This window comes from Mus musculus, chromosome 15, assembly GCF_000001635.26.
Source record: "Mus musculus strain C57BL/6J chromosome 15, GRCm38.p6 C57BL/6J".
Taxonomy (NCBI): domain Eukaryota; kingdom Metazoa; phylum Chordata; class Mammalia; order Rodentia; family Muridae; genus Mus; species Mus musculus.
Genome location: NC_000081.6, coordinates 96,686,718 through 96,699,931, shown reverse-complemented (window position 1 = coordinate 96,699,931; position 13,214 = coordinate 96,686,718). Strand labels below are relative to the sequence as shown.

General features: G+C 46.4%; 1 protein-coding gene across 2 annotated transcripts; it reads left to right on the top strand.

The window, feature by feature from the left end:
* The first annotated feature begins 203 nt into the window (after positions 1-203).
* On the top strand, positions 204-12,540 carry Slc38a2 (solute carrier family 38, member 2). 2 transcript variants are annotated; one of them, NM_175121.4, is made up of 16 exons: positions 204-524; positions 1,115-1,317; positions 1,669-1,750; positions 1,895-2,010; positions 4,423-4,496; positions 4,624-4,716; positions 4,838-4,919; positions 6,294-6,376; positions 6,593-6,651; positions 6,757-6,915; positions 7,335-7,414; positions 7,518-7,618; positions 8,129-8,253; positions 8,491-8,635; positions 8,726-8,823; positions 9,704-12,540. In NM_175121.4, the coding sequence occupies exons 2-16, from the start codon at positions 1,202-1,204 to the stop codon at positions 9,803-9,805; spliced, it is 1,515 nt and encodes a 504-aa protein (NP_780330.2). In that variant the 5' UTR covers positions 204-524; positions 1,115-1,201; the 3' UTR covers positions 9,806-12,540. The 2 variants fall into 2 exon arrangements, with proteins under 2 accessions (NP_780330.2, NP_001342562.1); NM_001355633.1 differs by lacking the exon at positions 1,895-2,010.
* The last annotated feature ends 674 nt before the right edge of the window (positions 12,541-13,214 follow it).

Below are 13,214 nucleotides of genomic sequence, written 5' to 3'. Positions count from 1 at the left end.
TCCGGCTCCGTAATTACAGCAGCCGCGGGTGGCGGCCACCCACGGGGCTGCAGTGCCCCGAGCCGCGGGGAAGCGGGGTGCGGCTGGCCCCCCGATTCGGGGTGCGGGGCAACCGGGAGGGAGGCGGAGCCCAGGTGCTGTTGATACACAAAGGCGAACGCCCGCGCCCCGCCCACTGACGCGGCGCCCCGCCGCTATAACTCGCGCTCGGGAAGCTGCTCCACACCGCGCCACGCCGTCGCCCGCGCCGCTACCCCTCAATCTCCGCCGGAGGATCGTGATCGCCATTCCCCGCTCTTTTTTTTCATTTTTCTTTAATAATTAAAGAGGAAAAAAAAATCCACCTCTTCTGCCTGTTGTTGGATTACGGGGAAATTTTAAAAATTTTTTATTAAAAAAAATAAAAGAAAAGGACTCCGTCACTGTTACATTTTTTCCCTCGTTTTACAATTCTGGTGTGTGACCGAGACAGCCCACGGGAGACGCTGCCGTGAGGTGGGCCAGCTCGCAGGGAGAGCACCGAGGTGAGGCGGGGGAGGGGCGGCGGCGGGGACGCGGGCGGCGCCGGCGGCGGGAGCGGGGGCTTGCGGCCACCCGGCCACAGCCTCCCGTTAGGGGGAAGGGGGAATCGCGCACGGGCCGCTCGGCTGCTTGCAATCGGGTCTTGTGCCTCGAAAATAATCGTCCGGTCCGGGCGTGGGGCAAGGCGAACCGCGCGAGGGCTTGACAATCAATCGCCCCTCGGTATTGCATCAGTTCCTCCCGGGGTAGAGGAGGGGCGGGTGACCGGGTACCCGGGGCAGTCCCCGGCTTGCCGGAGGCTAGGCTCGGCGTGCGCCCTGTAAACAAGCCCCGGCTGGGGCAGGGGGACCGGGCTCAGCGCCGGGGCGGCTGGAGGGGCGCCTCGGCGGGCGCATCTTTGTTCTCGCGGCCCCGCCGTCGGTACTTTTCCGCCCCTCGCCGCGCCCCCGCCCCTCGCTCGCCTGGTACTTTTCCACTCGCCTGGCGGGGGATGAATCAGCCGCGCTGCGCCGCTCGGCGGCGTCACGTGGTACGGGGGGGGGGCGGGCGGGCGCGCGCCGCAGTCCTGACGCGCCGCCTTCTACCTTCGCAGGCAGCCTCGAGGGCCAGTGCGCCGCCAAGGACAAAAGGAAGCCCGCGCCGCGAGCGAGCCGCACACCGTCCGTCCCTCCCGAGCAGCATGAAGAAGACCGAAATGGGAAGGTTCAACATCTCCCCGGATGAGGACAGCAGCAGTTACAGCTCCAACAGTGACTTCAACTACTCATACCCCACCAAGCAGGCTGCTCTGAAAAGGTGGGAAAAAGAAATGTGCTTTGCAAATTAAAAAAAAAAAGCCAGCTTGCACACACGGGTGCCTCGGGGCTGGAGGGATTGCTCATCGGTTACAGGCTAACGCGCACACCCAGGAACCAGAAGGCTCACCCGAAGCCTCGGTCTCCCCTGGCTCACAGCCCCGGAGAGAGTAGCCTGCTAAATTACCCGGTTGTTACTGCATGACAGATGGTATTACCTTCGAGAACACCTAGTTCATGCATTAACTTAAGCAGAACTGAAGGGCTTTACATGATGTAAACTATAGTTTTCGTATCTTTCAGTTGGGTTACAACGGCCTTTTTAAAAAAAAAAAAAATTATGTGTTTGCAGCCATTATGCCGACGTGGATCCCGAAAACCAGAACTTTTTACTTGAATCAAATTTGGGGAAGAAGAAGTACGAAACAGACTTTGTAAGTTAACAGTACTGTTATGTGCTTGGCTTTATGGAGTCAAAGAATAGTGTTACTTTTAGATTTCAAATCTGACTTGCCCGAAGCTGGTTTTTCTCCTTTTAATTATTGTTATATGTTTGGTTATCGTTTCCCTCTGTGTAGCATCCAGGTACTACTTCCTTTGGAATGTCAGTATTTAATCTGAGCAATGCGATTGTGGGCAGTGGAATCCTTGGGCTTTCTTATGCCATGGCTAATACTGGAATTGCTCTTTTTATGTAAGTATGTGTAAGTGGTGCCTGCCGTGCAGGGCAGTTAATATGATAAACATATTCTTGGCTCCAGGAAAAAAAAAAAAAAAAAAAAGCAACTTGCGGTTCAAAGTAGTCGGTGTTAAAAATAATTTAAGCTTGAAAGTATGGGAAATCCGAATCTCTGTTTTACTGCTATTATTGTACGTCCTCGTGCAAGCAAGTTAGACAGAACGTGGGATAGCGCTTAAAACTGACCGGTTAAGGCCAGCCTTTCCAGAAGGTATTGTTAATTGTAAAATAGATGGGTTTTATAAGTTGACGGTCTCGCCCTAGAACCTGTGACATAAGGAAAAGAAGGTTGGAGGTGTATAAGGTGTGGTGGTATTTACCTAGCCCAGATCATATTTGTCTAAGAGCAAGTGAGTCATAATTTTCTGGATGCTAAAGAGCAAATTCACTTTTTAAAAAGTCTTTCCGGATACATAGGATTGGTGCCTGACTTCTAAGTAAGAGTCTACTAATTTTTTTTTAAGTTAGTTGGCTGAACCTCCAGAAGTCATGTTTTGGAGGGTTACCCATTTGGGGGTCACTTACCCGTGGTTGATATGATGGAAGAGTGGTAGACTAGAGGTCAGCACTAGGCTGCTTGGCTTGCCTGGCATGCAGATTGATTTCTGAGTTCGATTCCCCGGGCCATCAGAGCAGTAGTAAGAGGGGGGGAAAAAAGGCTGTTTCCAAATACAAAAGCATGTATGTGTTTGAGTGTGTAGTTCTGTGTTGAGATTTTCAAACTGCCTGTAGATCATGGCTGACACAGTTTGTGTGGAGGCGCCTCTGACTTCACCATAACCTCTGCACCAATGGGAAGTGCACACACTCGACAGCTGTCCCTTTTTGTGACAGTTGAGAAATTTTGGTTAGTTGATGGGGATCTAGCACTCAAATGACTTTCTCCCGGCATAATAAAAAAAAATGTTTGAGAGAAAAGCTCTGCTTTGTCAGACCCCACACAGATGTTAAAGTCTGGCTTTGGGTAACTAGAAGCATCAAGATGAAGATTTGGGGGGGTCCTTGCAAAAAAAAACGTGCGTGGCCTTGGTACAGAACATCCTGAAATTTCAGGTTTTGTTGGGAATTTGAACGGCCGGAATCAAAGTTAAATATTTGGAACCCTTTCCCGGCTCTTGCCAGAAAAACTGGGAACAATTTTTGAAATTCTACCAATGTGGTCATTGGTAACTCTGTTTCGTAACTGAAAGTAAAACTGAACGGTGTCACCCTTGAGCTCTGGGGAGTCCACTCTAACAGCTTACTCTGGTGCTGTAGTAACCATTTTAATAAATGGCTAAATGATACCAAGATTGTGTGGTTTTTTTAATTCATCCAAACTTAACATCGCAAAATATGGTAAATGGGCCAAAAGCCACAGGCTGAAATGGCCAGCCAGCCTTTTACAGAGAGTTAATCTTCGGGTTGCAAGTGATCTCTCCAAAGGCATTGTCGTCTCTGTAAGACACGGCACCTAATTTGCTCTGGGTTTTGTTTGTTTAATTTTTTTTTTAATTAAACAGCCTTTTCCCCAAGAGGTCAGGCTGACAGTGTCACCCCAGAACCAGGTGTCCTAAGGCTGATCTTAGGATGGACGTCATATCCCGTGCTTTTTATGTACTGATGGGATTTTTTTTTCTTGGTTTTTGTTTTTTTGCCAGCACCTCACATACTGTACAGTTTGCCCGTACAAGGTCAAGATTTACGTGGCTGTCTCGTTTGCACGTTTGCTGTTTTTGTTTTTTGATTTTTTTTTTTCTTTTTAGCCACTACCTTGTCTGCCTTCTAGACTTGATGGGCAACCTGTGCTCTCAGGGAAGACAGTGGTGTTAGGTCCGTTTGGTTGTCCTTCCTTATTCCATTTCATTTTTCTCTGCCAGTCCAAGGGGGAGGGTGGAGCTGACAATTCACTTGTTCTAGTGTCGAGTATCCTGCACTGCAGGGGGCGGAGTCTTGTCTACACAGCTGTCCCTTCTCCAGTTCAGTACAGTTTTTTTTTTATAGTGTCCTACTAAATGGCTGTTATTTCCACCTCTACCTGCCTTCCTTCTCTCATCCATGTGTTCTCGGCCTTCCCTGACCCATCTCAGCTGAGTGGGATGAAGGCCTCGTGGACTAGGTTTGATAGCAGGTTTTTAAACGAAACTATTAGAAACTCGTGGCAGGCGTATAGATAGTTTCTCGTCCTCTGGGTTTTGAGACTCCTCCTACATTTTGTCAGGGTGGACATTGCTTCTAAAACGATGAGACTCACCTGATAACCTACAAGCCAGTGTCAGTCACGAGTTAGGAGAGGGAGCCGCACCGGAGCTGTGTGAGACAGGAAGTGTTAGTGAGTGCGCAGCCCGGCATATTTATAAATAACCGAGTGCCTTTCCCTCTTCTCAGAATTCTCTTGACGTTCGTGTCAATTTTTTCGCTATACTCCGTCCATCTCCTCCTCAAGACTGCCAACGAAGGAGGTACAGTAGCTTTCTGATTGATGGATTTTTTTTTCCTCTTCCCTCTCCTTCCCCAAGTAATTGAATGTGTATCCTAATTTGGGTAGAGATTTCAGGTCGCTTGATTCCTCTGTGTTCTTCTATGCAGGATCTTTATTGTACGAACAGTTGGGACATAAGGCGTATGGTCTGGCTGGAAAGCTAGCAGCCTCCGGATCGATAACCATGCAGAACATTGGGGGTAAGTTTTAAAGGGTCACTTTGGGTAGACTTCATGTAGTAGCACAAGGTGGTGACAACGTGACTGCGGTGTCACAGACCCCATTTTGCACTTGTAATGGTTTAATTTTGTTTTCCTCCAGCTATGTCAAGCTACCTCTTCATAGTGAAATATGAGTTACCTTTGGTGATCAAGGCATTAATGAACATTGAAGATACAAATGGGTAGGTGCTGAGTAAGGTTATCCATAGAAACAATTTGCAGATAACGTTTTGGTCAAAGTTGGATATTATAAACAGTAACCAATGAATTTCCCAGGAGTATCCCCGTGGAGAATACTTATGACAAGGAGTGTCCCACAAACGGAGGACTCCTGCAGCAACCTGCTCTTAGCTCGGACTAGCAAATACACAAACCTGAAACTTTTCTGTTGTCCGAATTCATCTCTCGTTGGTAGTGACGTTTGTTCTGGCTGCTGAATAGAGAGCTGGTTACAATAACTTCTTTTCCTTATAAAAACCAGTCATGCTTACATGGTTTTTAAAGAAAACCAGAAAATGTACAGCCGTACTTACTATTTAAGAAGAAAAAAAGGTTAACTTTTGCAAAGTTTTCCATCCCACTGGAGGAACAGGGTCCAAAGTAAATAGCCAGGGCTCCTTGGCTGCCCACATTGCACAGTTGCTGCCTCAAAGCAGAGACGTGCAGCTTTCCACTCTGCCTTTAGACTTACCGTGAAGACTTCTGCCTTTCAGGGTGACTTTTCTGTGTGGGGTCCTCATTATTACCAGGAGTGGAGTGGAAATCACAGGGAGTTAAATGGAGCTTGGAAACACTGCTTTTTAGAGGAGTGGCTTTATTTTAAGACAGGTTCTCACTGGTTGGCCTGGACCTCAAAGAGATCTGCCTTCCTCTGTCTCTGGGACACAAAGTGCAAGTGTGGGCCACCAACACCTATGGCAAGAATAGGCCTTGGTATCTTAGGAAGAAAAAAGAAATGGTGGTAGAACGCAGAAGTCACCCCCACCCTTTTTTGAGTCAAGTTGGGTCCAGGTGGTACTAGGATAATCTGAAATAAGTTCTGCTTGAGTTGGGGTTCGGCTCAGTCTCACTTAGGGGAGAGTAGTGGCCTGTGCATTTTATTTTAATCTTCAGCCTGAAAATCTCCTTGTGGAAATGCTTAAGAGCAAGCAGGCGTCTCCCTAACAAGTGTCCGGCGAATCCTGCTGGGGTTCCTCCTTCTCCCTCTCGTTGTCGGACATTCCAAGCCAGAACGGCAGTGCCTGGTGTCCAGTGTTTCTCAAAAGTCCTACAGATAAGCTCCGGGCTGCACAGAGCGGCTTTGTTCCCTGTGCCTAGTATCAAGCTTTAAGAAGTGTTTTATGTTAGGAATCAGCTGGCAGCCTTCCCAGAGCAGAGAGTGGCGTAGAAGCTCCATGAAGCAAATGGTCACAAAATCGGTGGTGTCTCAAATAAGGGATGCTTTTTTTTTTTCCTTCCCCCATCAAAGCTGTCCTTTTCGCATGCGGTGCGTGTGGTGGCCGAGTTAGGTGTGTGCCGTCCGTTCACTCTTGGCTTTTTTCTCTCTCCCCATTCAGGTTGTGGTATCTGAACGGTGACTATCTGGTCCTTCTGGTGTCCCTTGTCCTCATTCTTCCATTGTCACTGCTGAGAAATCTAGGTAAGCAGACATGGTTCTGACGGCTGTGAGCCCTCAGCAGCTGCTAGCATTCTCCCAGGAACGACCGAAGGCTCTCAGCACCTGCTCTTGGGGGTGGCAGCAGGGCACACACACCCCGTTTAAAGCCCCCAACTGTTAACACTCCATACATGGCTCTAGTGTCTCGTGTTCTCTGTCCATCCCTGTTTGATTAAAGCGGCCCTTGTTCCCTTCCAGGATACTTGGGGTACACCAGCGGCCTCTCTCTGCTCTGTATGATATTTTTCCTGATCGTGGTAGGTAGTGGGTTTGTTTGTTTGTTTCTTTCTTTTAGGAAATACATCTTAAAGCTTTGTCAAACTGCTCAGTCTTGCTCACAAATGTGTGAACTATGTTTTCAGGTGATTTGCAAGAAGTTTCAGATCCCTTGCCCCGTGGAAGCTGCTTTGGTGGCCAACGAAACTGTGAACGGCACCTTTACCCAGGCAGCGTTGGCGTTGGCATTCAATAGCACCGCAGACGATGCTTGCAGGCCACGCTATTTCATCTTCAACTCGCAGGTAACTTGGCGGCAGTCCTGTTTTCTGGAAAGAAATGTTGACAGGAGGATAAAAGGATACCCTGCGTAGCAGGGATGTAAAAATGTCTCAAGACAAATTGAGGCTGGATGATAGGTGGGTTTTAGGGGGGAAAAAACTGGAGAACTAGCGAAGTTTCATGTTCTAGCTTAGACAAAGGCAGCAGGCAAAATAATGTGCCTCGGGGCACATCTCGGGGGTAGAGGGTCAGATACAGATAGATCATAGGTGCTGAACTGTTACAGGATGGGAGTTAGTCATTAGTTTGTTTGGTGTGGAGATCCTCAGAGGTTTTTAGCTGGGAACTGACAAGGGTATATTGCCAGTGTGAGTACCGGTGGTGTGAACTGGTAGGGTGTGGACACAGGTGTAAATGCAGCGGTGTGTTGTGTCTCTTTCAGACTGTGTATGCAGTACCCATCCTGACGTTTTCCTTTGTCTGCCATCCCGCTGTTCTTCCCATCTACGAAGAGCTAAAGAGGTAGTTGATCTTTTATCCTTTAACCCTGTTTGGCCTACGCTAAAGCCGTAAGGTATGGAGCGTGCTAAAACACACACGTGTGCTTTCTGTTGTGGGTCCTCAGCCGCAGCCGGAGACGGATGATGAACGTGTCCAAGATTTCCTTCTTCGCCATGTTTCTGATGTACTTGCTCGCTGCTCTCTTTGGATACCTGACCTTTTACGGTAAGTAGTGCCTAATTTGAAAAGGACGCTGACGTTATTATATGTGTAGTCTTACTGTAAAAAGTTCCCATCTGGTTTAATCTGCCATTCCTGGGGGTTCCAGATTCCGAAGTGGGTGTGAGCCGTGCCGTGATGTTTTCTGTGATATTCTTGGCTCTCTCTGCTCCGAACTTCAGCTGTAACTAACATATCATACACACACACACACACACACACACACACACACACCACACACACACACAGCCAGACTGGGATCTAGCCGCTTAGCCCCTGTTAGACCTCACTGGAGGTCATGTGGCTAAATCTCGGTGTTTAGAAAATTTCTTTTCCTCCAATGTTACTTTAATTGCACTAACCATAATTCTAGATTAATCTCCTTAGCCTCTTAGTTTACAGTCATTCTGTGAGTAGCCCCTAATTCTAGTGCAGATTTCACTGTAAGTTAGCCTTGCCACTTGATCCCCAGAGGAAACCACACTGAAAGTCTGTCTCTGGTCTGTGTCCCCACAGGACACGTGGAATCGGAATTGCTGCATACCTACTCCGAGATCGTGGGGACTGACATTCTTCTCCTTGTTGTCCGATTGGCTGTGCTGGTGGCTGTCACCCTCACGGTCCCAGTAGTTATTTTCCCTGTAAGTAGCTAACTGACTTCTGCGACAGCTATGGGTATGCTGGGTGTGGTAAAGAGGTTGGGCACGGGTGAATAGAGTACGATGTAGATTCCACATCATCCTGTGGCAGAAAGCAGGGGTATCCGTTCCCTAGAAAAGAATCATTGTCTCCGTCGATGCTTCTCATTGTCTTGCAAGCTCTTGGTGTTACTTCACGTTGGATTGTTAACTAATAAACGCCTCCTGACTTTCTTTCAGATCCGGAGTTCCGTCACTCACTTACTGTGTCCCACAAAAGAGTTCAGCTGGCTCCGGCACAGCATCATCACCGTGACCATCTTGTCCTTCACCAATTTGCTCGTCATCTTTGTCCCCACTATTAGGGACATCTTCGGGTTCATTGGTGAGTTTTGATCAACGTGCCCGGAATATTTTAAGGCTTAAAAGTACAGATTCGTTGAGTTCTCAAATGACTGACAACCTCGCTTTACAGGGGCGTCGGCGGCTGCCATGCTGATCTTTATCCTCCCGTCTGCCTTCTACATCAAGTTAGTGAAGAAGGAACCAATGAGATCCGTGCAAAAGATTGGGGTGAGTGAGATGACCGGTGCCTGAAAGCTTTAGCAATAAAGTACTCACCAAAGGAGTGGGCGGGGGAAGTGGGAACTCGCAGTGCGCTAGATGATGTAACTGCAAGGAAGATATTAAAGAACAGTGCGAAAGTACTGACGTAGTTGTTGGAGCCCTGTGTATGGGCACATATGCATAGCAAGGATGTATAGGCTCCAGGAAGGTGAGGTCTGTATAGAGTGAGAACCCTGGGGCCCTGCTCTGAGGGGGTTCAGTAGTGCGTCTTTATTCTAAGGTTTGGTAGCCTCTTGTTTCAAAGTGGAAGGTACACTTAGCACCAGCCACAAGCTTTGGAACTAGAACCCCCTCCCTAGCAAGGGATGCTTGAGAAACAGCCTGCCAGCCCTCTGTCCACAGCTATTCTGCTTTGCAGAATGAGGTTAGGAGTAATCTGGCAGAAATGAGCGAAGTTGAGCCCAGGGGGCACCTGCAAACCCAAGGTTACCTCCTTCCGTCAGTGAGTTTAGTGATGTGGGTAAGGAACTACAGATGCAGGAGTGTCTGGACCACTGAAGAAAGATGACGCCCATCCATGGTCCCTGCAACTCTAGGACTTAACCTGGGCTTGATTTTTTTTTTTTGTGACTTAATTTGCTCTGAAAGAAAGCTTGCGTACACACAAAGTCTAACTTTCAAAGGGAGAACTTTGGCTTGAGGGGAAAAAAAAAGAATGAAAAATTACAGAACTCAGAAGGTTTCAGCAATACAGGATTTCTGTGCTACAAGAAACACAGGAATGGTTTGATGACTTTAAGAACAGTCAGGTGAAATTAGAGTATTTGTAAGTGTTGTGATGTGAACTCTTGGGGCCTTACTGATGAGTCTTCTCTGCCTCCTGCAGGCTCTGTGTTTTCTCCTGAGTGGCATAGTGGTGATGATTGGAAGCATGGGCTTGATTGTGCTGGATTGGGTCCACGATGCCTCCGCTGCAGGTGGGCACTAACAGCTCCCCTCACGCTGGATGGTCCATCCGCCTGCCTACCGTGTTGAGTCGACTCAGCCTGCTCAGTCTCACCTGATGCGTCCCGGTCACTTCCTTTTGAAGTGCAGTCTACTCGCTGGTTCTTCTGGATTCAGAATAAGTGAACTTTTCTTTCTCTTTGGTTTTTTGTTTTTGTTTTTGTTTTTTTTTTTTAAGAAGCTATCTGTGTGTTAGGGAATGGATAGTACGACAAAACCACGAGCCTTGGGTTAAGGGAAGTGACAAGTTTATTCCATTCCAGAGAATGGACGAACTTTTAACTTTTTATCAAAGCCACATGTTTGGCTGTCTCATTGTTTAACTTGGATATTTTATGATTTTACTTGAATGTGCCTAACGGAACCATTCGATGTGAGAAACACTTCTTAATTTACAGCAAAGTATTGAAATAAGCATTGAGAAAATACACTTATTTTTTGTACCAAAAAATACTTTAAAAGACCTCAGAAGCACTATTTTACTTTGAAGAAATTGCATTTTTGAACTTTACTCAGAACCAGTTGTCAATAAACTCCATCAAACAATTTCATTGATATTTAAAAATGAATATTAGTATTATGAAATTATTTGCCTTTTTTGTGGGCATTATAAGCCAAATACTTTTTTACCCAAAAATCATTTTCGGGAAAAATGTTACAAAAAATTGCACCATGGATTAGCATGGTTTTGTTTTTGTTCATTCAGATTCATTTGAAGGATAGTTGGTCGTTGCTGCACCAAGTCAGGTGAACTCCGTTCATCGCTTTCTTTGCCTCCAAATAATTGGTTCATTACAACTAAAATGTTTATGTCTTCAATTAGTCTGGGAAACAGTGCCGAGATTTCTGTAGGAAATGAAATAACTGATTTTGAGGTACCAAATAGTGCAATTGGGTAAGACAGGGTTTATTCAGTTGCATCGGTCTCCAGAGTTACAGTGTCAGCTCTGGGTCGTGCTTTTTGGGCCCATCCTTTAAAACCTTGCTTCCAAAAGTGAAAACGGGCGTTTGATGGCAATAGGCCAAAACTGTCCAATAGAGAGCAGAACTTCCAAAGGCTCATCTACTGGAAGCGTGGTTTACTTGACAACACGCAGCTCAGTGGTGCTCCTGCTGTGTTGGCAGTCCAGGCTGCACCATGCAGGTACACTGCAGGCCCTCCTCAGAAAGGTTTCTCATGCAGCAAGCTTCCTAAAAACTCGAACTGGATCATCATCTCATTGAATGAGATGCAGAATCAATTTGTTTACATCGAACAAATGATCAGCTAGGGGAGGCGGGACAAGCTGCCTGTCCTCGGTGTCTGGTCCAGCCGCATGCTTACCTTTCCATTTCAATTCCAGTTAAACGTGAAGACATTACTTGGAAGCTTGGCTTTAAGAGCACATTTACTGTCTGTTAACGGTGTATGGTGAACATATTTTTAAATAATGAGGTACTTTGCTCATCAAGCGTATTGTCTAAGGTCTAATTAATATACATAATTCCATTAAGTGGTGGAGGGAAGCAAGTAGAATCGTCAATTGGTTATCTGGCTCTTGAAACTACATGTTTTGAGTTTGAGGCAGGGGCCAGAAGAAATGTGACACACATGGTTTTTGTTACAGTCTTGTATTGTATATGTGACTGAATTCATAGGCAAGGTATGTCTGCCATTAAAGACTCTTGCAGACTGGAAGACGTCTGGTAGTGCTACATACATTGGGTACAACCAATGGTCAGTTCTGTCCCAAGATGAAACCCCTGGGGACTGTGTAGACGCAAAGGCAGTGAGAAGACACTCCCCCATGCTGCTTACTTGTCATCAAGTCCAGAACCTCACCTGCTCGTCAAAGACTCTGCACCTCCGCTTGAAGTCCTGGAAAGAGTCCTGGCTACCATATGCCAGGGGATGCTGAGAGGCAGGCATCCTGAGAGGTGCCATGACAACCAGGATCCTGTTCACAGCCGATCAGTGTGGAGAGACTTCCCAAACCTCCTGTGAGGGAGCAAGGTTCCAAATGAATTTCAGGCCAAATTCCAAAGCTTGGGGCTGTTTTACCCGCCTTGAGGTTCCTGAACTGAATTCTCAGCCTTGAGCAGTCTTCAGTATTAAAACCACTGTCCCGTCACCTCAATTCACATCGCTGTCTTCCATGGAACGTTTCAATAACTGTACTGTTATTTATAGAGCAGCATTAATCCATTAAAGCTAACCTATTTTTCAATATTTATGATAAACTGTACATATATTGTCCATATGTATTTGTAAATAGATTGTATATACTGTTGGAATTGGGTTCAAGTGTATATATTCCCCTAAGTTTCTTAACTGCATTTTGATGAATTCACATTATATATGTCTCCAAATTACTTGTACAGAGAATTCAATCTTAAGAAATTGACATTGTGTATAATACTAAAATTGAAAATAACTTGTTTAAATTGTATTTGCAATAAACTGGTTGGACATCAACTTAAGTTCAGATAATCTAAAGCTTTAAATGAGGTCTAAATTTTCAAAATGCAGTAGCTACCACATGGCTATCTGGTAACATGTCAAGTGTGATCTCAATGAAAGAGGACTCCTTGTATGTATATAGTGTAAATGTCCCAGCTGTACTGTTAGAGGCCAACATGCCTCTGTGGCCTGTTGGCAGAGAGTAAATGCTACACCGGTTTCAATGAAACAATGTATGTTTGTTTTAACTGAACTAAAATAAATACATGATTAATCAATCCTCAGTAGGATTTTTTGTTTCCTTCTGGGTAATGAGTTGAGGGCCAGAGGTACGTGTGGAGGAAGAAACTGTTCTACCAAGCTTGCAGAGTTAAAAGTTAGGGAGGTGAGCTGGGTGTGGTGGCGCACGCCTTTAATCCCAGCACTCGGGAGGAAGAGGCAGGCAGATTTCTGAGTTCGAGGCCAGCCTGGTCCACAAAGTGAGTTCCAGGACAGCCAGGACTATAGAGAGAAGCCCTGTCTCAAAAAAAAAACAAAGTTAGGGAGGTGGAGATCCAGGCTTAACCATGCTGGTGGTAACCTGTCGTGCATCCAAGTTGACAGCAGTGCTCTCTGGCATTCGAAAGCAGTCCTGATGCACACTGGACATTAAGGAATCCTGGGTGTGAGAGGAAGTCAGGTTTTGATGGTTGTGAAGGCATGGTCTTCCTTAGGAACCTGAACGGCAACTTAGCTTAGGTATAACCCAGTCCTTTCAGGTTTTAATAAAACAAAAGGCTTCCAAAGGCACAGGTCTGAGAGATGTCCCAAATTTGCAGTGCCATTACAAAATGGCTAAGGGCTTATGCAGAGCTAAGGTTTTAATAGGCATCCACTGGACATCTACTGTGTGCAGTTGACGTCGAAGTAGTGGTGGGGTTCTGTCATGTTGGTTCTGATGTTGGTTTTGATC

Coding starts and splice junctions, on each gene's coding strand:
- Slc38a2 (NM_175121.4), top strand. CDS start 1,202: ATGAAGAAGACCGAAATGGGAAGGTTCAACATCTCCCCGGATGAGGAC. Junction 6,652..6,756: donor TGATATTTTTCCTGATCGTG/GTAGGTAGTGGG, acceptor CTATGTTTTCAG/GTGATTTGCAAGAAGTTTCA. Junction 8,254..8,490: donor TCCCAGTAGTTATTTTCCCT/GTAAGTAGCTAA, acceptor ACTTTCTTTCAG/ATCCGGAGTTCCGTCACTCA.